At 41.6% G+C, this 25757-nt stretch overlaps 1 protein-coding gene across 7 annotated transcripts; it reads left to right on the top strand.

Moving 5' to 3' along the window:
* Nucleotides 1-1060: 1060 nt before the first annotated feature.
* LOC131237491 (DDB1- and CUL4-associated factor homolog 1) lies at nucleotides 1061-23560 on the top strand. 7 transcript variants are annotated; one of them, XM_058235290.1, is made up of 14 exons: nucleotides 1061-1355; nucleotides 8870-8951; nucleotides 9154-9270; nucleotides 9392-9570; nucleotides 9999-10941; nucleotides 11017-11114; nucleotides 11188-11611; nucleotides 12114-12716; nucleotides 12799-12978; nucleotides 13067-13624; nucleotides 16278-16388; nucleotides 16622-16740; nucleotides 16832-18467; nucleotides 18648-21760. In XM_058235290.1, the coding sequence occupies exons 1-14, from the start codon at nucleotides 1165-1167 to the stop codon at nucleotides 18690-18692; spliced, it is 5286 nt and encodes a 1761-aa protein (XP_058091273.1). In that variant the 5' UTR covers nucleotides 1061-1164; the 3' UTR covers nucleotides 18693-21760. The 7 variants fall into 7 exon arrangements, with proteins under 7 accessions (XP_058091273.1, XP_058091268.1, XP_058091267.1 ...); XM_058235285.1 differs by lacking the exon at nucleotides 18648-21760 and adding an exon at nucleotides 22325-23560 and having other exon boundaries at nucleotides 1062-1355; nucleotides 11191-11611; XM_058235284.1 differs by lacking the exon at nucleotides 18648-21760 and adding an exon at nucleotides 22325-23560 and having other exon boundaries at nucleotides 1062-1355.
* The last annotated feature ends 2197 nt before the right edge of the window (nucleotides 23561-25757 follow it).

Below are 25757 nucleotides of genomic sequence, written 5' to 3'. Positions count from 1 at the left end.
TGACCAGAGATAGGCGGTTAACCTAAAAAATACAACAACCGTACATGCCACAAAACAAATGACCATATTTAACGGTCATGATCTTATAATCTGAAATTTTCATATTATTTTGATGGGTCTATCATCTGGACGGATCGGATCACTGATCGTGGGTCGACACGTGTGGGAATCTTTTGCACGATCAAACCATACACTTTATGGTACGTGCGGGCCGCGGCGCCCGCATTTCCGTCCCTCCCCTCTTATAAGCGGAAAGAGAAAAACTTTGATACTCTGGAGAGTGCTACTGATGATGCGCAGTCCCTTAGAAATTACTTAAAAATTGCATACTTGTCATACAACTAAGTAAAATTAAACCGTTAATATTATGTTTCCCAGTTTGTATGTGTCATGAACAAAAAATATTTGCTTGTTCCGTTGTATGACTGTCAGATTACTGACATTTATTGGACGGTTAAAATGGAAAATATCAACGTACCTATTTCAACGAACAAGTGTCCACCAAAAGTAGTTTACGATAGTTCAAACAATCTGGTTTTGGGAGTGTGTCTTAAATCACACAATTTAGTCAGTTTATTTTGAGTTAATCCACGCCACGTTTACAGTTTCTGAAAGCTTGCGTATCAAGCATCATACGCTGTCGGAGTATCAAATACCTCCTCATTGGGAAACGCTAGTTCAATCGCTCGTATGTACTTTGTAATTAGACACGCATTCTAACTGGAAACGAATAACACATCTGCGATATGTAAACCGTTCATCAGGATAATATCACTATTCACATAGGATACATGAAATTTTCGCGTGATCTGATTATCTAGTGGGACACGCATGTACATATAATCAGAACCGTTAATAAATTGATCTTAATGTTTCATTCAATCTCTACTGGTATCCATCTGATGAACGTATGGCCCAATAATCATCACAACTACACAGTCTTGATTGCCGGATGAGTAGCTCTAGTTTTACACACGTGTGTCCCATAGTCACGTGCGAGGCGAGTGCACTTGAATAATTCTTCCACATCGATATTAGGTATCGAAAAGGGCGAGTCCCAGCGCTCCTTCTCCCACTGTCCTCTCTCTCTCTCTCTCTCTCTGCGAAAACCAGAAAAAAGAGGTAAAAACAAAAGAAAACGCTTTCATTTCTCTGCTTCTAGCGATGGAATCCGCCATGGAATCTCAGGCTGCGCCACCACCTGAATCGGAAGACCCTCAGAACGCTGAGACAGAGGACGATGTCTTGTTGTCCAAGGCCCAAAAGCTGATGGCCAAGATCACCTCTTCTCCCGCAAACCCTAACCCTAACGTCCTACACTCTCTCGCTTCCATGCTTGAGACCCAAGAATCCAGGTCCTTTCCGCCCTCTTCTCTTCTTACTGTTTACATATCTGTTCCTCTCGCCCTTCGATTTCTAGTATCTGTTTTGTGGGATTCGAGTTGGGATTTTAGGGTTTTTTCTCTTCTTCTGTCTGGGAAACGGTTAAGATCGGGGACAGGAGGAATTGTATGTACTCGGGCGGTGCATTTGCACTTTATATACATGGGCTCTGAGACTGTAGATGTGGGGGCCATGGATTGGTAATCTAGACTGTTGATCAGGTGTGACCCAGTGTGGGTAGACCGTGCCCTGTAAACATCGATGATTGGATGGTTCTATCTGGCCAACATCCGGCCTCTTTTTTAAATTTTTTGTGTTGGACGTGGGCAATCGGTTATCGCTGTATTCCGTTTTTTTTTTTTTTTTTTAATTTTCTCCTTAAAAGGCTATTTGCAGGGTATTGATAGAAGGTTAGGCTTGTCTCATGGCAAACTCCAATGTGAATGGGACCTGGCCCAAGTATCAAATCGGTCAGGTGATCCGAACAGTCTGATCAATGGATAGTTGCTTGTTGAATTCGGAGCATTGATGACTGTTCCTTTTAACCGTTGATTTTATGGCCACTAGATGGTTAGGATTGTCTGATCAATGTGATATTTGGGTTTATGCCCCCATCCAGTGGGACCCATAGTTCGGGTTGGGTTATATATATCCAACATACGTATATATTAGGCGGGTTGATGAACATTATCAGCCATACTCTGCAAAATGTCATAAGCTCCATCACCCCACAACACACATACACCCACCCCCCAATAAATGTGGTGCAAATATTGGTCCCAAATAGTGGGTCCCTCCCACCACAAACAACAAAAAAACAGCTGATGTCATGTCTGTGGGACCCACTGCATTGTACTAACCTATGTGTTTTTTTTTTCCGGTGAGACGGGTCTCATGTTTAGTTGTAAAATGATCAAACAGTTTTGGGCGTGGGAGTGCTTGTGCAAGAATAAAACATGCCATTTTTTCTTACCAAAGAAGATAGAAAACTACCCAATCTTAGCTGGTGGGGCTGTGTTAATTATCATTTAATTGTTGTCATACTTTTCTGGTTTTTATCCAAAACTTAATTTTATTAAAAAAGCAAAACATGCATCTTAATTTATAATTGTTTATGATGTATGGAGCAGTGTTCTTGGTTCCCTTAGATAACATGTAATGTAGGGCATTTTCACACTGGGCTTGGGTGGGCTAGCCCGTGGGATGTAGGGGCACACTCAGGGTGGGTAGCCCGTGTGAGGCAGTACTCATGTGATGTGGGGCCCACGAGCGGGGTTCGGCCGAGGTCCTAACTCATGGGATGTGGGGCTTGGACTATGAGATAAATGGATTGATTGGCCATGTTCTACCAGTTTGAGCTTTTAGAGCAAGTGGTTAATTGTCCTGCATCAAAGTGGTATCAGAGAGGGAAGTCTCGTGTTCAACTCCTCACTGGGGGTGATTAATGCATAAGCATTTTCACACCGGGCTCGAGTGGGGTGGCCTATGGGATACAAGGGCATACTCGGTGTAGGCGGCTCGTGTAAGGTGGGGCCCACTCGTGTGAGGTGGTACCCATGTAATGTGGGGTCCACGAGCGGGGTTCGGCTGAGGTCCTAACCCATGAGATGTGAGGCCTGGGCTATGAGATAAAGGGATTGATTCACCATGCTCTATCAATTTGAGCTTTTAGAGCAAGTGGTTGATTGTCCTGCATCAACATGTCTGCTAAGGAGTTCGCTTCCCTCAATAGTTGTCGAAATTTTCACTGGTTTTGCAAGCTCTAAGGGGTCGTTTGGATGCTTGTAAATGGTTTAAGTTGTAAATGATTTCCTGTAAATCATTTAGATTTACAGCTTGTCCTGTTTGGCTTTAAGCCGTAAATTATTTACAGGTAAATGATTGTCTGTGTTTGGATAGGTTGGAAATTGTTTATATCGTGTGATTGGGTATTCATAAGGGGATAGAAGCTGTAAATGAAATCCTAGTTTTTTGCTGAGAAATCAAAAGGGGGTAAAACCTGTAAATCATTTACAACCTGTAAATTACAGGCATAAATCAGCATCCAAACATAGTCTGTAAATGATTTCCCTCTATATCATTTACAACTATCCCCATTTACAGGCATCCAAACGATCCCCAAGGACTTGGTGTTGTTAAGCAAAGAGAGATGTCTCTGTGGAACCACGCCTTTTCTGTTCACCCACATGATACCATTCTTTTAATCCCCTTCCAGTGTTATCTGGTTCTGAGAAGACTAGAACCAAAATAACCCTCATTCACATCCCTGATGGATCTGCATAATTTGTGTGGCTGTACAGATCGTGCCCTTATTGTTCCTCACCACAAAACAATACTGCTGATCCCTGTGTTTCCCATTGCACTTCGGTCAATGTTCAAATCCCATCTCCCAGGAGGCAATTTCTAAGTGTCATTTCTTTTCTTAGGCATGTTCATATGCCAAATGACCAGTTGCCTTTTATCAAACTATGACATTATCACTCTTCAAATGCCTACCCAATGAGCCCCCAGCTCATTGGAAGGAATTTAATCCTCTCTTTCACCCTACGCAAGGGTGATGTGATATTGTCAAACATTATTCTTTTTCCTTTTCTTTTCCGTATGCACCACATAATGGTGTGCGAGAGAATGTTCGACAACATTTTATTTGTCTGCTTAACGGTACTTTCATGCATCCTTTTATGAGATCTATAAACGAGTTAGGATTTTGATGTAGGACTATTAACCACTTGCTCTAAAAGCTCGAACTGATAGAGCATGAAGAATTAAGCCTTTTATCTCATAGCCCAAGCCCCAAATCCATGGGTTAAGTCCTCGGCTGAACCCTCCTTGTGGGCCCCAGATCCATGGGTTCCGCCTTACATGAGCTACCTACCTCATACGGCCCCTAAATTTATGGGTTATGCGGGCCACCCACCTTGAGTGTGCCCCTGCATCCCATGGGCCACCCCACATGAGCCTGGTGTGAAAATGCCGCCGCATTAGATTTCCTAATTGATCTCAAACAACTGGAGGAAGACAAAGCCCATTAATTCAAAATGCCTCACAATGCATGAAAATATGATCCACTGTTTCTGGATATTTCCAAGACGTGTGCATGTTGCGACAAGCGATATTTCTTCTTTGCAAATGGTCCAACCTCAGTATCTTATTTGCTATAGCCTTCCAATAAAAAAGCTTCTATTTGAGATGAGCCAAGGCACTCCAATAATTTTTTGGCTGCCTTTCCAAAAGAAAAAGAGGGTTCTCTAGTCCTGTTGTCAGGAGGGATGACCACATCCCATCCAACACCTTGAGCAGGTTTTCCAATATTTCCACTTCATAATCCTAAAGATTTAATGATAAAAGAAATCCAAAGATATTTATTGATAAAAAAGAAATACTAAAAGATTTTTGTCTAAATTCTAGGCTTCACACCAAAAGAAATCCCAAAAGATTTTGCCTCTGGTTATGTATATGTTTTTCCTCACGTGCCTTTGCTCGTTTTGATCTCCAGTTCATGTATTGAGTTTTGGCTAAGTATTGCCAATGCAAAATGCCAATACAACTCTAATTTAAGTGGCATATATTCTATGATCAACATCAGATCTGTTTAATTGTATGAACTTGCAAACCAATTCCTAGAGTAATGGGTTTCCTTATAAGGCAAATGTTTGCTAAAAAGAGCCCATTTGGTTATTGGAGTAATGTGCATATCATGATATCTTGGAGTTGGCGTTTCATTCACAAGATTTAGCTGACTTACACAGTTGTTTCATCGATGAAACGTAGCATGAAGTTGCAGAATGTTAATGTGTTAATGGTAAAAGAAAAAAGCTGTAGAATGAGCTGGTTGCCTCTTTCAGTTAATGTTATTTTTATATAATGAGGAAATGAGTGGTACATGTGTTTATAGACTTGATATACCTTTGTGAGACCTTGAGGGTACTGGCTGGAAATTAATTCAACTAATATTTCTCAAACTTTTGATACTGTTACTTCACAGGAAGCAATTTACCGGTTAAAAATGGTTACGATACTACCAACACATACAGATGCATCGTAACTTTATCACCCCCCCAATATGTGATACTTCCGACCCTTAAAAACGTGGGATACTCCTCTCCACCCATTTCTCATTTTTCCCACTTGTTTCTTCATTTTAGTCCTTGACGAAGTTAGAAACTCATTTTACATTACATCTAGGCCTGTTTTTGGAGATCATGTGAGATTTGCTGAATCATGGGGGAATGTACCATTTCGGGGAAAGTGGGTAAACCTTCCTCCATCTTTTCTTCTTTTTGTTGCACCTCAGTTCATGGCCCATAATCCACCAAATCATTCTCTTTTCGTGTCCAGCTAGGGCCTATTTGGTTGACTTTCAACAGGTCAGAATGTGAAACAACATTCTTATCTAAGAATAGTATGAAACCGTTGAAAAAATGTTAAAAAACACAAACAAGATGTTTTGGCCTTTTACATATTTTCCTTTTTTTTTTTTTTTTCCCTTTTTTTCTGAGACATACATTTTCTCCCTATTTTCTTGATAAATTTACAAAAGTTTGGGTTAAAGAAAAAAATATCTGCTGATACGGGCCAATGGCATTCGATGACTCCAGCATATGTCTGATACAACCATACGGTATGGTTTTGGGGTCCAGCAGGTACACACCCTTGATTCCAATATTTAAAACCTCGTTATATATAAATACGTCTTTAATCTTTATGGAGCCATCTTCCATTTCTATTGCTAGGGTGGGAAGAATGTCCGGCGTCAAGGTTTTGTTAACTTTCATACTTAGTATTTTTTTCTTTTGGAAAGGTGAAATTATATTAACAAAGAAAAAGAAAGACAACAGAACCAAAAAGCAGAACAAAAGAAAAGACAAAGTAAACAACGAGTTCCCTGAACTCAGAATCCCCACCCAAGGCTCAAGGAGCCCATTCCTTTATACAATTCAAAACTATACATTGAAGCCCACCTATGGAAAAGGACTTGTCCTCAAAGCATCGCCTATTCATCTCGACTCTCGAGCCAGAGGGACCAACGCCCGGCAAGGAAGGCAAGCTTCCATCTCTTCTTACCTAACTTTCCCCCTCCTCCAACTTCCCAAGATCGGAGATGATTGTGAATGCGATATGGAACCACCCAAGCTATGTCTGCCTGTCGGAGAATGCCATTCCAGATAGCCATGGCAAATGGACAGTGAATAAGAATATGATCAACAGACTCAGCATCAGCCATGCACAGCAAGCAGGCATTTGGAAGGCAAAGGCGACATTTTTTTGTCTTGAGTAAGATGAATCATCATTATCACCATAACCTTGTCCTAGCTATTTGGCTTGGGCTTTATGAATCCTGTTTTGCGAATTGAGATATGAAACATGCATTTTCAAATCCGATGGAGCTATAACATGAAGAAATTATTTAATAACCTTAAAGAAATGAAAATTCTAAAATAGGAACTCTAAAATAAACAATCCTTTTTGCATCTGTCTTGGTTTTGTTAGAATTTGGCTGATTGTGTTATCTTATTCTTTCTTAAAATTCTCTCTTCTGCAAAAAACTATCAAGATCACTAATGTGCATATGGAGGCCTCATTATTAGGTGATCTATTGGTCGATGATGATTTATTTATAGCAAAAGTTGCTATTTTTGTCCATTTCCTGTGAATCCTTGTGATGCAGATCCAAGGATGGACTGCAAAACCATATGATTGAGGAACATGTCTCGTCATTTGTCCATTCAATAGATTGAGTCATTCCATAATCTGTCCATATAATGTGGGTACTCATTGATAAGATTGTTTGTGGGCTCACAATCTGACTGATCATTTATTGTTCCATATGGACGAGACTTTTTTGGGATATTCTAATTTTGTAGCAGTTTGTTAGAACCTAGTAGTCTTAATTAGCAAGTTACTGTACTAGTTCTACTGAATTTAGTTATTTGGAACTTAGTTTTTTTTTTTTCTGTAGCTTAATCTATCAGCCACTTTTGGGTACCAAAGGATGTCTGGATGGCATTAAACCAGTCCAGTTATTAGTTGGATACTCATTCTAACTAGGTGCTGCTCCCGCTTTGAATCACATTTCTTACATGCTATACCCGCTCCTACTTCCTAGCTGTTTAAGCTTGCTAACATTTTGAAAGAGGTGCTTCCCTGCTCGCACACTCAAATTCGTTGCCTCGTTGCTTCATGCTACTATAGTTCAGTTTCAATGTTTATTGATTTAGCTTCATGCAATTTTGACATGGATTACAGAATATCTGTATGGTCATGATGGAATTTAAGGGTATTATAGTAAGTTTTTTTTTTTTTAAAAACATTTTATTAAAATAGTTGGGTAGGATTAGAATTAGTGAATGGCCAATGTTATACTAGCAATTCTTTTCCGTTGGAGTACACACACACACACATGCATGCATGTCAAGGACTAATTAAATAGTTGAATGAAAAATTGATTTTTTCATGCATAGCGAGAGATTGGAAGGATAGAATTAGAAATGAATGCATTCAAGAGAGTTTAGGTGTAGTGCCAACAGGTAACAAACAAGATGAGGGAAAGTAGACCTAGATGGTTTGGTCATGTGCAATGGAGACTAAGAACTGTGCCTGTTGGAACTTTGGAGTGAGTTGGTACAAGTTGAGGGCTCTAAAATGGCAAGGGAAGGCCCAAAAGGATGTGGGTGGAGGTAGTAAGAAAAAACTTGATGACCTATGGTGTAATTGAAGTTATGACCTTGATAGAGCGGAATGGTGGAAAAGGATTCTTGTTGGTGATGATGCATAGCGAGAGATTCTCATGCTTCAGGGACTGATTCCTCAAAACCTGTTGGATTTGGTGATCAATACAAGCAGTGTGATGGTTGTGTCTGGTTGTGTTGTGCTTTGTGTCTAGCTGTACGTTTAATTGTATTATTTTTCTTTGTTGCAGTTCATTGTCCTGCATCTCTTCATATGTCTGTAGATTAAACGGTATGAAATACATGGTGCCCAAAACATAACAATTTTTTTTTTAAAGTCTAAAACAAGGCATTTCAACTGCAGCAATTCTTTTGGCCAGTGTTCAGTGATTCATTTTAATGTTGGAATGTATTGCATTGCCTTTCCATCATCCACTAATGCATGTTTGTCTACTCATACAGTAGGCAGCATTCATTTTTTTTGTTTGCTGCCAATTGCTTTATTTACTAATAAATTACCTGACAATGGTTTCTGAGGCACCTGCATATTATTTAACGCATGGCGTTGAATTCCTGCAAATTTAATAAACTTCCTAGGTTTATGGAATGATTTTTTTTTTTTCTCCATCCTAGAAATGAACTTTTGTGCAACGTGCTTCAGTTTTTCCAATTGGCCATTATCAAGCTTGGTGGTGCAAGAATTGAGTTTTTGTTTGATGCATTTCAACTTCTAAGTGTGTGATTAACTTTCTGCTTTTCCTTTGCTCATTCCTCTGTACGATCTGAACTTGTTGACACTTGGCCTGCTCTTGCTTCAGATACGTGCAGGATTTGGGTCAGTCCTCTTTCAATAATGGTCGTGCTTCTCATAATATCGGAAAGCTGGGGAGCGCAGTCAGGGTAACCACTTCTAGCTGTAATTACTGGCATGACTTTTGGGCTTATATTACTGAATTGTAGCATAACTTCTAGGAACTGCTTCTTTGATAATTTGAATTGGAAAATGATATTGAATGGGTTGGGTGCCATTTTAACAACCTCTTCTTCTTATTTTCCCTCTCCTTTGTTTTCCCCCTCAAGAGTTCCTCTTTTTTGCTCTCAGGAAAATGATGAGTTCTTTGAGTTGATATCATCTAAATTTTTATCAGAAAGTAGATACTCTGTTAGTGTCCGTTCAGCTGCTGCGAGGGTGCTTCTCAGCTGTTCTACAACCTGGATGGTATGCTTAGTATTTTTGTTTGATTTGCTCAATCTATTCTACATAATTTTCATCGAAAACATTTTTCTGAGTATTTAAACTTATGATTTTAGTGGATAATTTGCAAATGAAATCCATGCAGTATCCACATGTTTTTGAAGATGCGGTGCTGGAGAATATCAAACAATGGGTGATGGATGATGCGGCAAGAGTTTCTGGTGATGAATGCAATGGAAAGCTCAAGTTGAGGAGAAATAAGTCCTTCGATTCTGACATGTTTAGGACCTATGCTACTGGACTTCTTGCTTTAGCCTTGGATGGGTATGCAGCTTAACTGGGTATTTGTCTTTTCGTAAAGAGGTTGTATACCGTGTTCAGGCGAAAGTTTGTGCAAAACTTTTTCAGTATGCAGCCCATGGCTCGGTGATCCAATCCATTGATCCCACCGTGCGCACGCACACCCACCCACCCACCCCTTCAAATAGCTGGTGAAAAAAAAAGTAGGTTAAGCAAGGAATGCAACAAACTTTCAACCAAAAAAAAAAGCCTAATATTGTACAAGCATGGGCCAACCTCTGCAGGACTTATCATAATCTATCATTCAGCCATTTGGATCACCGAATCATTAGCCCCCACTTGTACAAGCTGAAAACCTGGATGTATCATGCAAACTTGTGGCTTGATACCTCTTTCTTAAATGCTGTTGCTATGGTCAGTACTATGCTTACAATTTTTTATGATGATTTCAGAGGTGGTCAAGTGGTGGAAGATGTGTTGACATCAGGTCTATCAGCCAAGCTTATGCGTTATCTTCGCACGCGGGTCCTTGGGGAGACGAATACGAGTCAAAAAGATATTAGCTATCTATCGGAGTCTAAGCATGCTTCTGGTCCTACGTGTGTAAGGAGTCGAGAAGAAAGTAGAAGCAGGTTCCGGCAGGTTCTGGATGCAACCCACGTGGACGGTCCAAGGACTGGAGATGATGGGGTTTTAGACGATCATAATGCCGAAAGAGATCATGATAGAAGTATTAGTATCAGGCAGGTGCGTGGAGAAGAGTGCTGGGTAGATGGTGAAGAGTCATTAAAATCTCGAGAATTTGCTGATGGTTCAACAGAAGTGGTTGGTATGTATGAGGTTGATGGGGAGGATGTTGACTTGATTGGTGAGGACAGAGGGGTTGGTGATTTGCGTGATGGAAAGGCAAAAGTTGGTGACAGGTTTGGGATGAACAGGCCCATGAGAGATGAAGATGCTGATGAAAATGTAAGAGACGAGTCTACAAGGCGCAGGGCAATCCGAGGATGGGCAAGGATGAGAGGGAAGGGAAGGATTCATGAAGGCGTAGCAGAAAATGAAAGGACTCTTGCCTCTCCGGGAACTGGGCTACGTTCAGGAGGACAGGGACGGAGCATCCGGGACAGAAACCTATCGAAAAATGCAGACATAAAAAGATTACCGGATGCAAAGAAGTACCCAAGTGGGACTGCTGATGATGTTTCTGCCATAGAAAGAGAGGACAACGATGACCGCTTCATAGAATGTAAAGTTGGAACAAAGGACATCTCAGACCTGGTAAAGAAAGCAACAAGAGCTGCTGAAGCCGAAGCTAGAGCAGCCAATGCACCTGCTGAGGCAATCAAAGCAGCTGGCGATGCTGCTGCTGAACTTGTTAAGACTGCTGCTTTAGAGGTAAGTATTGGATTTTCATATATTCCACATTTTACAAGTGTATTTCAATTCTAACTTGGTTTTATGTGAATTTAGGCGTTGAAAAATACAAATGATGAAGAAGCTGCTGTTTTGGCTGCTTCTGAAGCTGCTTCTACTGTTGTCGATGCTGCTATGGCTATTGAGGTCTCAAGGTGTGTGGACACTGTCTTTCACATGTTTTGTGTTTATAGTGTGCATCTCATGATTATTAATTTTTGACAGCAGGAGCTCCAAAGATGTCAATGCGGATTCGTCAAGTTCGAAGGCCTTCGAACCCGAAGTAGATGAGGAGTTGGAAGAATTTTTTGTATTAGATGATGAATCTCTTGCACAGCTGAGAGAGAAATACTGCATCCAGTGCCTTGTAATTCTAGGGGAATATGTTGAAGTTCTAGGTCCTGTTCTGCATGAAAAAGGCGTGGATGTCTGTCTCGCTTTACTGCAGCGAAGTTCTAAGCAGAAAGAGTCATCAGAAACCTTTATACTTCTGCCTGATGTGCTGAAACTAATTTGTGCTTTAGCTGCTCACCGGAAATTTGCTGCGTTATTTGTGGACCGGGGTGGCATGCAAAAATTTCTTGCTGTTCAAAGAGACTCTCAGACCTTCTTTGGTCTTTCTTCATGCTTACTTACCATTGGTTCTCTTCAGGTAAAAATGCATACACCAACAGTTTTTTAAGGTGACTGTGTCCATGTATACCAATAGTTTTTTAAGGTGAGTCTGTCCACAACTTCTCTGTTGGACTTCTTCACCTCCAACAGTAGCTTTTGTTCTACTGTGGTGACTGGGTTGGGCTGGCGTTGCCACACCAGGGCGATGTTTGGGCAGAGATTCAAGGCCCTGTTGGTTGGAGAATGCATCTGCCCAGAGGCCTGACAAGTGGGCCTGGTCCTGTCCAAATTATGTAACATGGATGGGCTGAGTGTTTGGCTACCCTGCCCTGCCCTGGCCCAAGGTCAATTCCCTAGTTGAAAGTTCAGGCTGGACCTGGGTTCAGGTCCTTAGATTGACGCGATAGATGGACAGACCTTGGCCTGGCCAGCCTGGTTGGTCCAGTTGCAAACTTATTTCTTACATTTCCCACTGATTGTGTTACATTTTTCACCAATTTCTCAGTTCTGTTCTTGATTTCCATTAAACATGCACGCAGGGGATCATGGAACGTGTATGTGCTCTTCCTTCAGATGTTGTCCACCAGGTTGTTGAGTTGGCTCTTCAACTCCTGGAGTGCCCCCAAGATCCAGCCAGAAAAAATGCAGCCATATTTTTTGCATCTGCATTTGTCTTCAGAGCAGTCCTGGACTCTTTTGATGCACAGGATGGTTTACAGAAAATGCTGAACCTTTTACATGGTGCAGCTTCTGTCAGATCAGGCAGTAATTCTGGAACATTGGGCCCATCTAACCTGGGATCACTTCGAAATGATCGATCGCCTGCGGAAGTGCTGACAGCATCAGAGAAGCAGATAGCTTACCATACCTGTGTTGCACTACGCCAATATTTCAGAGCCCATCTTCTCTTGCTTGTTGATTCTCTTCGTCCTAACAAAAGCAATCGAAGCGGAGCCCGTAATGTCTCTAGCGCAAGGGCTGCCTATAAGCCACTCGACATCAGCAATGAGGCTATGGAAGCTGTATTTGTTCAGATACAGCGAGACAGAAAGCTTGGACCTTTATTTGTGAGAGCTCGTTGGCCTGCAGTCGACAAGTTCTTAGCCTCCAATGGACATATCATTATGTTGGAGTTGTGTCAAGTAAGATATCCGTAGTGCTTCTTCTCTATTGCTTTAATTTCTGCATGTGCAAGCTTAACCTGTTCTGTTGTGTGTTACATAGGCCCCACCCGATGAGCGTTACTTGCATGACTTGGCCCAATATGCATTGGGTGTCCTGCATATAGTTACATTGTTTCCTTCCAGCCGCAAGCTAATTGTGAATGCCACGTTGAGCAACGAACGTGTGGGGATGGCAGTTATTTTGGATGCAGCCAATGGTGCTGGCTATGTGGATCCTGAGGTAAGAACTTGAGCCATCTTATGTGAAACTTTAATCTTGCTATGTAAAATCCAATCTTATATTTGCAGCATGTGTTCATATTTGGCAGGTGATTCATCCTGCACTGAATGTTTTAGCTAATCTTGTTTGCCCTCCTCCTTCGATCAGTAACAAACCTCCTGTGCTTGCACAAGGTCAGCAATCTGTATCAGTTCAGACCTTAAATGGTCATGCTACAGATAACAGAGAAAGGAATGCTGACAGAAATATTTCAGATCGAAATGCTTCCTTGCCCACTCAGAATGAGTCAAGGGAGCGAAATGGGGAACCTAGTGGAGTGGAACGGGGCAGTTCAGTGGTGCCTGCTGTAGGCAATAGTTCACAGACTGCTGTGCCTACTATTGCTCCTGCAGTAGTTGGAGATCGGAGGATATCTTTAGGTCCTGGAGCAGGTTGTGCCGGCCTTGCTGCACAGCTAGAACAAGGATATCGCCAAGCAAGGGATGCTGTGCGTGCCAACAATGGTATAAAGGTTCTTTTGCATCTTCTCCATCCTAGGATATTTACACCTCCAGCTTCTCTCGACTGCCTACGCGCTCTAGCATGCCGAGTCCTGCTTGGTTTAGCCAGAGACAATACAATTGCACACATATTAACAAAGCTTCAGGTGAGCGAGCATTGCATCTTTTGATGATCTTAGTTAATGCAGCTTACTCAGTCACGAATTAAAGTTCTTGTGTATAGTTTTTCTAACAGTATGTTGTAGGATGATGATCACAACAGTGATGGTCTACAGTTTGCAATAAGAGTTCAAGAACTTTTGTTATAGAAACTGTTATTTATACTGTTGTTGTTATTATTATTATGTATTGATGGGAAATTTTCATTCCTGACAATCTATCTTACATGGCTGGTAGTATGGGTCTTGGGTGCACGTATGTACTGTAGTCCTACTTGTGTGTAAGGTTTTATTTTTATTTTAAATATAAAATATTTGAAACATATTTACTATTTAAAAAAATTATTTGAAACATATTTCTTAGAATGCATTTTTTTTTTTTTTGAAAATTTTAATTAGTTTTCTAAATGTGTCTATATATAAACCATACATACGAACATTGGAGGAAGGAATGAACGGAAAAGTCTTTTATTTGTATGTATCTTAATCTTTTTTCTTTCTTTGATTTCCTACATTTTTACTGGGAAACTTCTGAAGGGGTGTTGATGACAACTAACCACTTGCTCTAAAAGCTTGAATTGATAGAGCGTGGCGAATCAATCCCTTTATCTCATAGCCCATGTCCCACATCCTATGGGTTAGGTCCTCGGCCGAACCCCCCAGACCCCTCATCCCATGGGTAAATGCCCTTGCATTAATCACTTCAGGTGAGGAGTCTTGAACACGAAACCTCCCGCTTTGAGACCACTTTAATGCATGACAACTAACCACTTGCTCTAAAAAGATTGAATTGATAAAGCGTTACGAATCAATCCCTTTATCTCATAGTCCAAGCTCCACATCCCATGGGTTAGGTCCTCGGCTGAACCCCCTCGTGGGCCTCACATCACATGGGTTTCGCCTCACACAAGCCACCCGCCTCACACGAGTTGCCTACCCCAAGTATGTCCCTGCATCCCACAGGCCACCCCACTCGAGCCCGGTGTGAAAATGCCCTGGCATTAGGTTCACTCCACTGCTACTAGTGCTATCGGGCATATGTAGGGCTGTGTGAACGCAATCCAACCCGTCCATTAGATGCATGACATGCGTCACTTAAAAAAACCCTTAGGGCCTAAAGGTTTGCTTGATCCAAAACTTAGGTGGGCCACAAAATAGGGAACAAGTTGAGATGGGATGCCCACTGTTGATTTTTGTGGCGTCCCACCATTTTGTTCATATGGAATCTAGGTGTTCAGACCTGTCATTGTGTCGGGATGACAAAAATCAGGAGTTTCACATCTGAGTTGAACCACTGTTAGAATCAAGGGTGGGCATATTGTCTCAATGTGTTCCTTATGTTATGGCCCACCTGAGTTTTTGATCCAGCTGCTTTCTGGGTCCTTGGGGTTTTCTGAGGTGGTGTGTTTGATGGACTGGGTGGACGTTACATGCATATTATGTGGGACCCACTTTTGCTTGGTACCACCATAAGCTTATAGCGGTACTGGTACCACTGGAGTCCACCTCGTTACTTAATCATAGGGGTAAGGGTCATCTAGGTTCTTCTTTTCTGTGGTGACACTATCCTTTTTGTTTCTATTCCTTTTCTTCTTGTCTCTTTTCTATTCCATGCTTTTCTATACTCTATGTTTAAATACTGAAGGCTAAATTGAACTTTTGGGTATCTTAAAGTGTTGACATTGAAAGTATGCAGCATGTGTCAAGAGCTTCAACATGTTGATATAGGTAGATGTCTCCTAAGGCCGAGACAAATCTAGACTGCAATTTCTGATTTTTTATTTTTTTCCCGGTCAATTTTGGTGTCAGAGTAAGTTCTTGGAAACATACTTTTTTTTCTTTCTCCAAATTTGCCTAGCCTTGTGTTATTGTTGTGCCCTGAAAAATCAATGGTTTGTATGGGTTAAAGAGAGATTCCTCTAGTTATCCTTGGGAACTTGAGACTGAACATATTGGCTATGTGACGAGGAAGAGTTGTGAGCCATAGATCTCAGTACCCTGTTTGACCATGACCACCTAGCAGGTTGTTGGACGAACCAGTGGTTATTTATTCTTGATGCTGTCATCTGTGTGAGGGGCCCAATAACAAATAAGGATAGAAGGTCTCCAACATTGGTGGCCAATATGTGGGTGGTACATGCATCAGGGTTTAGTTGAGGCTCACATAATTCAACATGGGATCCACTTGTTTGCTCGGTACATTTTTATGGACTGATCTTGCAGTTTGGACCGTCCATCAAATGTTTTCTCAGCTGGCCAGCGCATCTGATGTTTTTGAATGATTAACTGAGGTTTTTCAATCGTTAAAATTCAGTTTTAACCATTGATTTGTTTTAAATCAATCTTGATGGACATTCAATGGTTAAGATATGTTGATCCATCCCTTAGACTTGCATGGTATATTGGATTAGGGATTGTGGTCATGAGAGTGGGGGGATTAGGTGAAAATATGGCTGTACACGGATAGGCAGGATCACAGCTTTAGATGAGTCATAATTTTTGTCAATAAAGTTATCCTGATCTTTCAGAAAAACTGCTGTCCATTGACTTCATTAACTGTAAATTGAGATCTTTAAAATCAATAATCATAAGTTGAATGGACTTTGATCTGGATTATCTCTCTGTGTGGTCCGGTACTTAGGTGGGAAAGAAGCTATCGGAACTTATTCGAGATTCAGGCTCCCAGGTGTCAGGAACTGAGCAGGGAAGATGGCAAGCTGAGCTGGCCCAAGTGGCTATCGAGCTAATTGCGGTAAGCATTGCGAGGTGTCATGACATGCCTGCACACAAAATGCACACATGAAATGCATTTACTGAGAAACAATTGAAGCGGACACAAATCCTCGCAATCACATGCATTGAAACATGCATACACCCCAAGTGTGCATCCATTCACATGTTTGTTCATGTAAATTCCTGTCTTTGACGGGGTTAGAATTTCCAAATGTAGAAGAGCGATGTTAATGTTCTTTTTATTATTTGTAGATCGTAACCAATTCAGGGCGTGCAAGTACATTAGCAGCCACTGATGCTGCTGCTCCTACATTAAGGCGCATAGAAAGAGCTGCAATAGCTGCAGCCACTCCTATATCTTATCACTCCAGGTATTTGCCACTTGCCTTTTCCTCCACAGTTTCCTTTCAATACTATTCCCCCTCCCCTTTATTGATTTTTACACTGTTCTATATATTTTAGGGAGCTGTTACTCCTTATACATGAACATCTCCAGGCTTCCGGCTTGACCACCACTGCTACTTCACTACTAAAGGAGGCTCAGCTGACACCTTTGCCATCCTTAGCTTCACCGCACCCTCTCCCCTACCAAGCTTCTGTCCAAGAAACATCGTCACTACAAATCCAGTGGCCATCAGGCCGTGCTCCCTGTGAGTTTCTTTCTGATGCATCAAAGATAACACCACGGGATGAGAACACCAATGTGAGGAATGATTTAACTGTTTCTTGTTCAAAGAAGAAGCCATTGGTGTTCTCGTCTAGTGTCAGCTCTCAGGGAAAAAGCCAGCTATCATCTCAGCCATCATCAGTTGTCAAGCTCTCCAGTGCTTCAAAAAATCCATCTGCAGCTGTGGGGACATCAGAAAATCCAGCATCGTCTGTTTTCAGACCTAATTCAGATACCGATCTCCCATTTAAGACTCCCATAGTGTTGCCCCTGAAAAGGAAGCTAATGGATAGGGACAATGGGTGTGCATCACCAGTTTCCATGAAGCGACTAGCCACAGCTGATGTTGGATTTCAGTCACCTGTCTGCCAGACACCCAATACTGCCCGTAAAAGCAGTCAACCAATGGATGGTGTTGGAATTTCTGTGACTCCAAGTTCAAATTTACGGGATCCATTTGGGAGGTCAACTCCGTGTTGCATTCTTGTAGATAACTTGGATGATGTGCAATACAATAGCACTCCTGGGGGTCAAATGACTCCCTCTGCCTTCCAACTTGGTCTTGTAGCTGATCCACAAGCTGGAAACATAGAGCGAGTAACACTTGATTCATTAGTGGTGCAGTATTTGAAGCACCAGCATCGCCAGTGCCCAGCTCCTATAACCACTCTGCCGCCGCTCTCCCTTTTGCATCCACATGTCTGCCCAGAACCAAGCCGGAACTTCGATGCACCTACAAATGTAACTTCTCGGCTGAGCATGCGGGAGTTCAGGAACCTGTATGGTGGGATCCGTGGCCACCGCAAGGATCGTCAGTTTGTCTACAGCAGATTCAGGCCATGGCGTACTTGCCGTGATGATGTTGCGCCCTTGTCGTGCATTACTTTTCTTGGAGACTTCACCCGGATTGCGACGGGGAGCCATTCTGGAGAACTTAAGATATTCGATTCAAACAGCGGGAATGTGCTGGAGAACCATTCATGCTGCCAGTCGCCGATTACACTTCTTCAGTCAGCCCTGTCTGGTGACACACAGCTGTTGCTCTCTTCAGGTGCCCATGATGTGCGGCTGTGGGATGCATATTCTGTCTCAGGTGGGCCCATGCATTCATTCGAACGGTGCAAGTCTGCACGATTCAGCCACTCAGGGGCCATGTTTGCAGCCCTGTCAGCGGAGGCTGAACCATCTCGCCGTGAAGTCCTACTGTATGATATCCAGACCTGCAATCTGGAACTGAAACTCTCGGATACCTCCACTACACCAGCAGGGACGGTTCGTGGGCATGCACAATCACTTATACATTTTAGTCCTTCAGACACAATGCTTCTCTGGAATGGTGTCTTATGGGATCGAAGGGTTTCTCGTTCTGTCCACCGTTTTGACCAGTTCACAGACTATGGGGGTGGTGGCTTTCATCCTGCTGGGAATGAGGTATGTGTAACTTCAATCACTCATGATAGCATTTCTTTGTTCTATGCACTGCCTGGGTATTGCTCATGCATCATCTCTGTCTTAGCCCTCCCTGCTGCAGTTTGGGGGTTGCTTTGAAATTGTAGAATGGCTGAGCTTTAGAATTGGATGCTGACTGGACGTTGGCCCTCTTTTAACCAGGCTCTGGAACCAGCCATTGCAGAGGTTCACATCAGTGTTGCATAATGTATGTCTGCGAAAGTAGGACATACTATATTTAGCTTACTGGAGCAGCATATTATCTTAGTGAAAGGAATTACAAGGCCCTCTGACACATCACTCACACGCATGCACACACACACACACACAAAACCTGAAAGGTCCTGCTTCATCAGAATGTAATAGTGTCCTGATGTGCTATTTTGTACATTTAGGGCCAATGGTTCGGGCATCCTGACTGTTGACCCGAAGGAAACTTCAGTTGATGGGTGATGCCCAAATATTACCTGATTAGATGATCTTCCCTGGTGGACCAGTGGCCTAAAAATAAAGGTTTAGGGAGAAAACATAGCAATGGTCTAAACTAACTGTCATTGGTACTGGATAGATAGAATCATCCAAGCTGGAGCATTTTTGAGACGTCCTCATCAACGGTTGGGCGATTCATATAAACAGTCTGAATCACCAAAATATGGACCCTGCTTATGCAAAATGGAAGCATGAGGAGATTCAAGACCCTATCCATGCTCACATGCATGGGGTCCTTGAGGGAATGTGTGGATACACGGAATCCAAGGCAAAAAAAGAGAGGAAAAAATAATTAATGCAGTGATTTCTTTGAGAACGATTGAAAAATGGATTCCCAATTTGAGTTCTTGCTCGGATGGCAAGTGGAAATCTAATATTCCTCTCACAAAACTCACCCAGTTCCTTGTGCCAAGAATCCAAATTATGGAAAAGTGTAATAATTGCTTGGTAGAATCCTTTTTCTTTGTTATCCAAACAACACAAATTGCCACATCAAAGGAAAAACTCTTTTCCTTTTCCATAGTTTGGCATGGAATCCATAATTTCCAAACACGGCCTAAAATTCCTCTTCTATTGAGAGTCAACAGCTTCAAAGAAATTTATTTTAGTATTTTCTAAAGGGGCTAAACTGGTATTTTTCACTCTCACTTAACAGCGACTTGCACATGAAAATTTGTGATCTGAAGTGATCAGTTTGGCTGATCCTTATATGGACCTTACCAAAAATTTCACACTCATTTGACCATACTAATTCTTTTGGAGGACTTCTACGGAAGGAAAGTAGATGGTCATAAAAAGTCAACCAAGGACCTTGATATTCCACTTCTTTCCTAATGACCCCTCCTACCCTAGGGATAGGATTTTCCAACTGGGACATTCCCATCCAAGGTAGGTGCCTTCATGACGATCCATTTGTTCGATCTGGTACACTTTCTCCACGCGTTCAAAAAACTGAATCCCTCATTAGCTGATCACCAAGAAAGTCTCCAACATTCTAGGGTTTTCCCCCAAAGGTGAGTACTGAATCTGCAAGTGAATATTCCTTCTACTATGAAATCTGGATTGTGGAGTATTTTTTTTTAATTATTGGTAGATTGCAGGATCTTCTTTATGGAAATCTAATGAAATAGGTGATAATTTTTAGTAAGTGATCTCGACTGTATTGGCTGACCCCAATTAGTTGGATAAGACTTAGATGATGATGATGATTATGATCATGAATGCATTGCACCATTTTTCTTCCAAGTTCTGATGAACAAAAGAAAGGACTAAAGCTACTGAAGTGGACATGATGGTAGACACACACATGATTTGTGCTTGAGGTGTCATGTGTGTATGACATCTAGCCAGCAGAAATCCGGGCCCAACCTAGGTGACTTCCATATTAAGTGGGCTTCTACCATGATTCAGTGTCCCAATTTTCTCTTGTTGTTTGACGGCATGGCTCTGAGTCCTTGGAAATTAAAATTTCACATTCCAGGAATTGGAGATCTGTCTTCCAAGAGGAGAGTTGTATTTTCTAATTTTTTGAGGGATGTGAAGCGTCAACAAAGCCGATTTTCTTACAAACGAGGGAGGGGTGCAATTCTGGATTTGGTTCCTTGGTTCTTTTCCCTTTGTTGTGGCTTTGTTTTCCTTCTATTGATAAAATTTCGGTTATCGTTAGCCAAAAAAAAAAAAGAGTGCTGGTCCACACCAGAAGATCACCTGGCACAAAATAAGCTCATCCATTCATCATGTGGGCTGCCCCACAAGAAAACAATACGGCTCTGCCTGGAAGTACACGTGTGGCTGCCTGATGAATGGATCAACCTGATTTATGCATGGGGATCCTCTTGGACATGTTGGATGTTGTTGATGCGACGTTTTGACATTAACACACACATCTCACACTGTTTAGTTTGTAAATGCATATAGAAAAATGTATTACATCTGAACTATATAAATAGCATATAAATGCCTATTAAAAGCAGTAGAAATACGAAATGTAGCTATATAACATTCAATTGTTAAACACAAGTTATAGTTTATTTGACATTTGGGGTTTTATTAATCACTATTTCAAACAAGTGAAAATATCTTATTAGAGGGAAGATGAGCGTTGTTCCTCATTTGGTATGTCCACTAGATTTTGAAATGATAATCATGTTTCTGTAACTGACCTTTGTTGGTTCTTGGTCTGGTCTAAGGGCCTGTTTGGATGTAACCCAAAAAAGGGACGGCAACACTTACTACATCCTTCCATGTTAACAACTGGTGGTGGTTATCATCATATTTCTCATTTGGGGAAAAGGACTGTCACACCCACATTTTTGGGACGTTCCACACAGGTCCTAAATATCAACGAATACAAGTATTTCATTCATGCAATTTTCTGCCTGGAAGTGAGATGCCAGCAGGACCCAAGCCCCAAAAAGTAAGGTTGATATCAGGTGGCCTGTTGGTCCAACACTTTGCCCCAGCAATATGAGAAATCCTGTTCCTCTCTTCTTCCAAGATAGGACATCCCTGGAAGCAGGCCTGGACCTCGGATGGGAAGGAGTGATTGGTAGAGTTTGATTGTCAAGCCATTCCCCAATAGCTGGGACAGATGAGGATGATGTAGAAGAGGCTGTTCAAAATGTGCACCGAGAGTTGTTGTCCACAGTATCGACTGGCATTGTGGGTGACAATGTTAACCAAACTGTGCGAAAATTCACATAATGAATTGCTTGCAGAACTGAATAATGCTGGGCGGGAATCTTAAAACATTTTGAAATTGCCATTTGAAAATTTGCATTTTGAAATGCTGCATAGTGTGCACCGAGAGTTGCTGCACACATATCTCTAGGCATAGAATAATCAATAGTGGTGGGCAGGAACCCAACGGTTTCCACTTTTGAGAACTGCTTGGGAAATGCCTCTTAACTGTGTTTTAAGTACGAGAGATCATACACACTGACGTCATACTCTTGATAATATTATCACATTTTCTGGAGAACAGTCATGTGTTGCTTAAGTGGAGCATATACCCTGAACATTCTTTGCAACCTATGTGCTCTTTTAATATGGGCCCAACTAATATTAACATTTGACTCTTGCATCCCCCACAACATTGAAAAAAAAGAAACACAGACAGACAGACAGACACCATGTTCATACAATTGAGTTTGTATTCCCAACAGTAATGGGACAAATGCAGGATATTTTCACAATGGTTAGAAAATAGGTCATGCAAGGAAAAAAAGGGTCATGTTAGAAAGAATGTATACATATCTGTCAGATTGCAGGAACTGGTTTGTATCATGCTTCTGGGTTTATAGCAGTATCATCTTTTCAGCTTTATTTGATTAATCTTGATTTTCCAACAGGTGATCATAAACTCTGAAGTATGGGATCTGCGGAAGTTCAAGCTCCTCCGCAGTGTGCCTTCCTTGGACCAGACGGTGATAACATTTAATGGGGCTGGAGATGTAATTTATGCGATCCTCAGAAGGAACCTTGAGGACATAGCCTCTGCAGTCCATACCCGCCGTGTCAGGCACCCTCTCTTTGCTGCATTCCGCACTGTGGATGCTGTCACCTACACTGACATTGCAACAATCCCTGTTGACCGCTGCGTCCTTGACTTCGCAGTGGAGCCCACTGACTCCTTTGTCGGGCTGGTTTCCATGGACGATCATGACGATTTGTTCTCCTCTGCCAGACTGTATGAGATAGGTCGGAGGCGCCCCACCAATGACGACTCCGACCCCGATGACGGGGTTGATACGGACGATGAGGACGACGAGGACGACGACTCGGAGGCAGATGAGGACCCCACGTTGGGGCTTGACCTGGACAGCAACATTGACAGTGATGCCGAGGATCTGAGCAATGATGACGATGACGATAGCGCAGATGAGCTTGACGATGATGATGGGGACTTCAACATTGATGATGTGGGGTTCGAGGGCGGGCCAGGGATATTGGAGATCATGACAGAGGGGGACGATGACGATGATAGTCAGGTGGTTGACTCTTTCAGCAGTGAGGATGAGGGAGATTATTCAGGCCATGGTTTTGGCTTTTAATGTTATGCTATTTTTTTTTTTTTTCCTTTCTTTCTTGGAAATGACAATGGCAAGTTCTTGTTTCAACTGTAATTATTTCTTCTGGGCTCTTCTTCATGAAGCATTATGGGCCTTTCCCCCCATGAGAGAATTATAAAAAAAGGATGACATGAGAGAGGTGGTTAGAAATATGGCAGCCATGGGATGTAAGTAAAGAGGGGGTTCTCTTTGTAGAGATAGAGAGGAGGGAGCCTTTCTGCCTGTGGTAGAAAATAATAAGTCCACTTATGCAATTTTGTGTACTTATTTTTTGGAATGTATCTTCATCTTTTTTTTTTTTTTGTTTTTTTTTTTTTTTCAGTATTTTTCTCCCATTTGCGTGAAAGTTGAGAATTCGAACTATTTAGTTGGGGGAGAAGCTTGTAATCCTTCTCTCATAGTGCTTGAACGATTAGTTGAGATGGGATAGTTATACACTGAAAGATGGTGTATAGTCGAGTCCATTTCATATCTTTGTTATTTTGATTACTGTTAAACAAAAGGGGGGCTTATGTTAATTACTATGCTTCATCTGGCGGGCCTCATCATGGATGTGACGTCGTCCAGAAGTTGGGTCAATTGGACAATCCTAATCACTGAGTTTTATAATACTATGCTTCATGTGGTGGGGCCCACCCCATCATGGATGTTACGTGGTCTAGAAGTTGGGTCAGTTGGACAATCTTAATCACCTAGGTCGAAGAATTGATCTCTCTCTCTCTCACTCTCTCTCTTCTCGACTATCATTTTCATCAAATTGAATTTTGGGATTGATCCGTCCGCCTGTTTTATGTACCAGGTCAGATTGATTGTAGGGCCTGTCCGATGGGATAATGGGATCTTGCACACCTGCATCCTCATCACATTTGCACCTTGTATTTCAAAGGGTGACAGTTTTGGTATCAAAAGCACATATTCCAGGGCCTAATACGTTTCTTTCATTTTTTGAAATTTGGCCTTTTTAGATCTGAACCAACAATTTTATTTATAACTGTCGATTTGATCTGTTAAGTACGTCTTCTTTTACTAATTTCAGCTCCATGGCTAATGTTGCACGAACCATTCACTGCATTTTAGTGTATAAAACCAACTCATTCCAATCAGTTGTCCTTGACCGTTCATATTGATGGGTCGTATGTACTGCGATAGGGGCCCAATAACTCCATCCTAACTTCTGAGTTGATGGCTCCTTTGTGGGTTGTGTACGACTAGTGCAACTTTCGGCTTACTCAAACAAGAGGTAGCCCACCAAATTGCTGGTGCCACGCTTTTTATGTTGTTTGTTGAGCCCGTGGTAGTGGTGGTTTACATTCTCGACTCTCTCGATCACTCGTATGGGTGAGATACACATCATGGGACCGACAATGGAGTGGAACTATCCTGACCTGCAAATGCAGCAATGCTCTGTATTAAAAATGAAACAAGACCCAAGGTTGCTGGCTAGTATCTTCCATACTTAAAAATCCTAGTGGAAAAATCATTTGGATGCTTGTGATTCCTAAATGAGGGGACATTCCAAAAGCAAAGAAACATTATAAAAACTTACATCAATGGCTTAGAATGTGCCATGGTACACTTGACCAAAGGCAAAAATAACATTATAAAAACTTACCATACAACTAACTCGACAACTTTTTCCAAATATCTCTACAATTCTCTACTCTTCTTTCTCGCCTGTACTCTATAGCCTATTCTAGAAATTTATAAGAGCCACATAAGGTAAGCGGATGGAACTTTCATTACATCCATGTCATTTATCAGCTACGCTACCTCCTTTTAATCATTGAATCTAAAAATCATAAAGGTCAAGCCACATTAAACACTTTGGATAGAATACCCACCCATTAGTTTTGGCTGTTTTAGTACACCTTGGTGTTTTATATGCCATCTAATCCATTCATCTTACATGCCTCATCATGATCAAAACATTATCTAGAATTTACAGTATTCTAAAACTCAGGTATTTATAGGTTTTAGGTATAAATCGCGGTGGCCAACCTGAGTGTTGAATCATCCAGATTTTTGGAATCAGGGCCTGAAACAGGGTGGAGTACATTATGGACGGCTTGCTTTCATACAAGTTACTTTGGAGAATCAAATATCGTTGGCTGTTGAGATAATCATAATCTTTCGAAACCAAATTATATTGAGATTTGGCAATTGGACTGTTTGGTCCCCCAGAACAAAATTGAATTTTTTTTTTCTATCATGATTCCTTTAGATTAAGGTCCGACTAGGATTGGAAACATTTTGCAATTTGAGAATCTGAACGCGCCTCTCATACTTCCATGGGGCCCATTAAATGAGCCAAGAGAGCCACTTTATTTTACCATTTTAACATTTTCAATCCGATCCAAGAAATTTCAAATAGTGAAAACAGCCTCACAACTACAAAACAACTAAGAAAAACAGCTATCGTGGGTGTAAATATCAGTTCCCAATTTACAGATATCAACAACTACCTTTATCAAAACACATCAATTAAAAAAAAAACGCACCATAATTGCATGAATTCACCACTACAAATACCATACATAGCACCAAATGCATCACCTGTATCATACATGTTTTATGAGGTTGGCTGTTTTTTAAACAAGTTCATAGGGCCACATGATGGGTGTCCCAGGCTGATTTTTAGGAATAGTCATCTTCACAACGGGGAACACCTCATTCGGACCTCAGATGTCCCACAAACTGGCCATATTGGCAAACC

Source organism: Magnolia sinica, chromosome 2 (assembly GCF_029962835.1).
Source record: "Magnolia sinica isolate HGM2019 chromosome 2, MsV1, whole genome shotgun sequence".
Taxonomy (NCBI): domain Eukaryota; kingdom Viridiplantae; phylum Streptophyta; class Magnoliopsida; order Magnoliales; family Magnoliaceae; genus Magnolia; species Magnolia sinica.
Note: the sequence above shows the minus strand (reverse complement) of the source record. Positions and strands in the feature narration are given on the sequence as shown.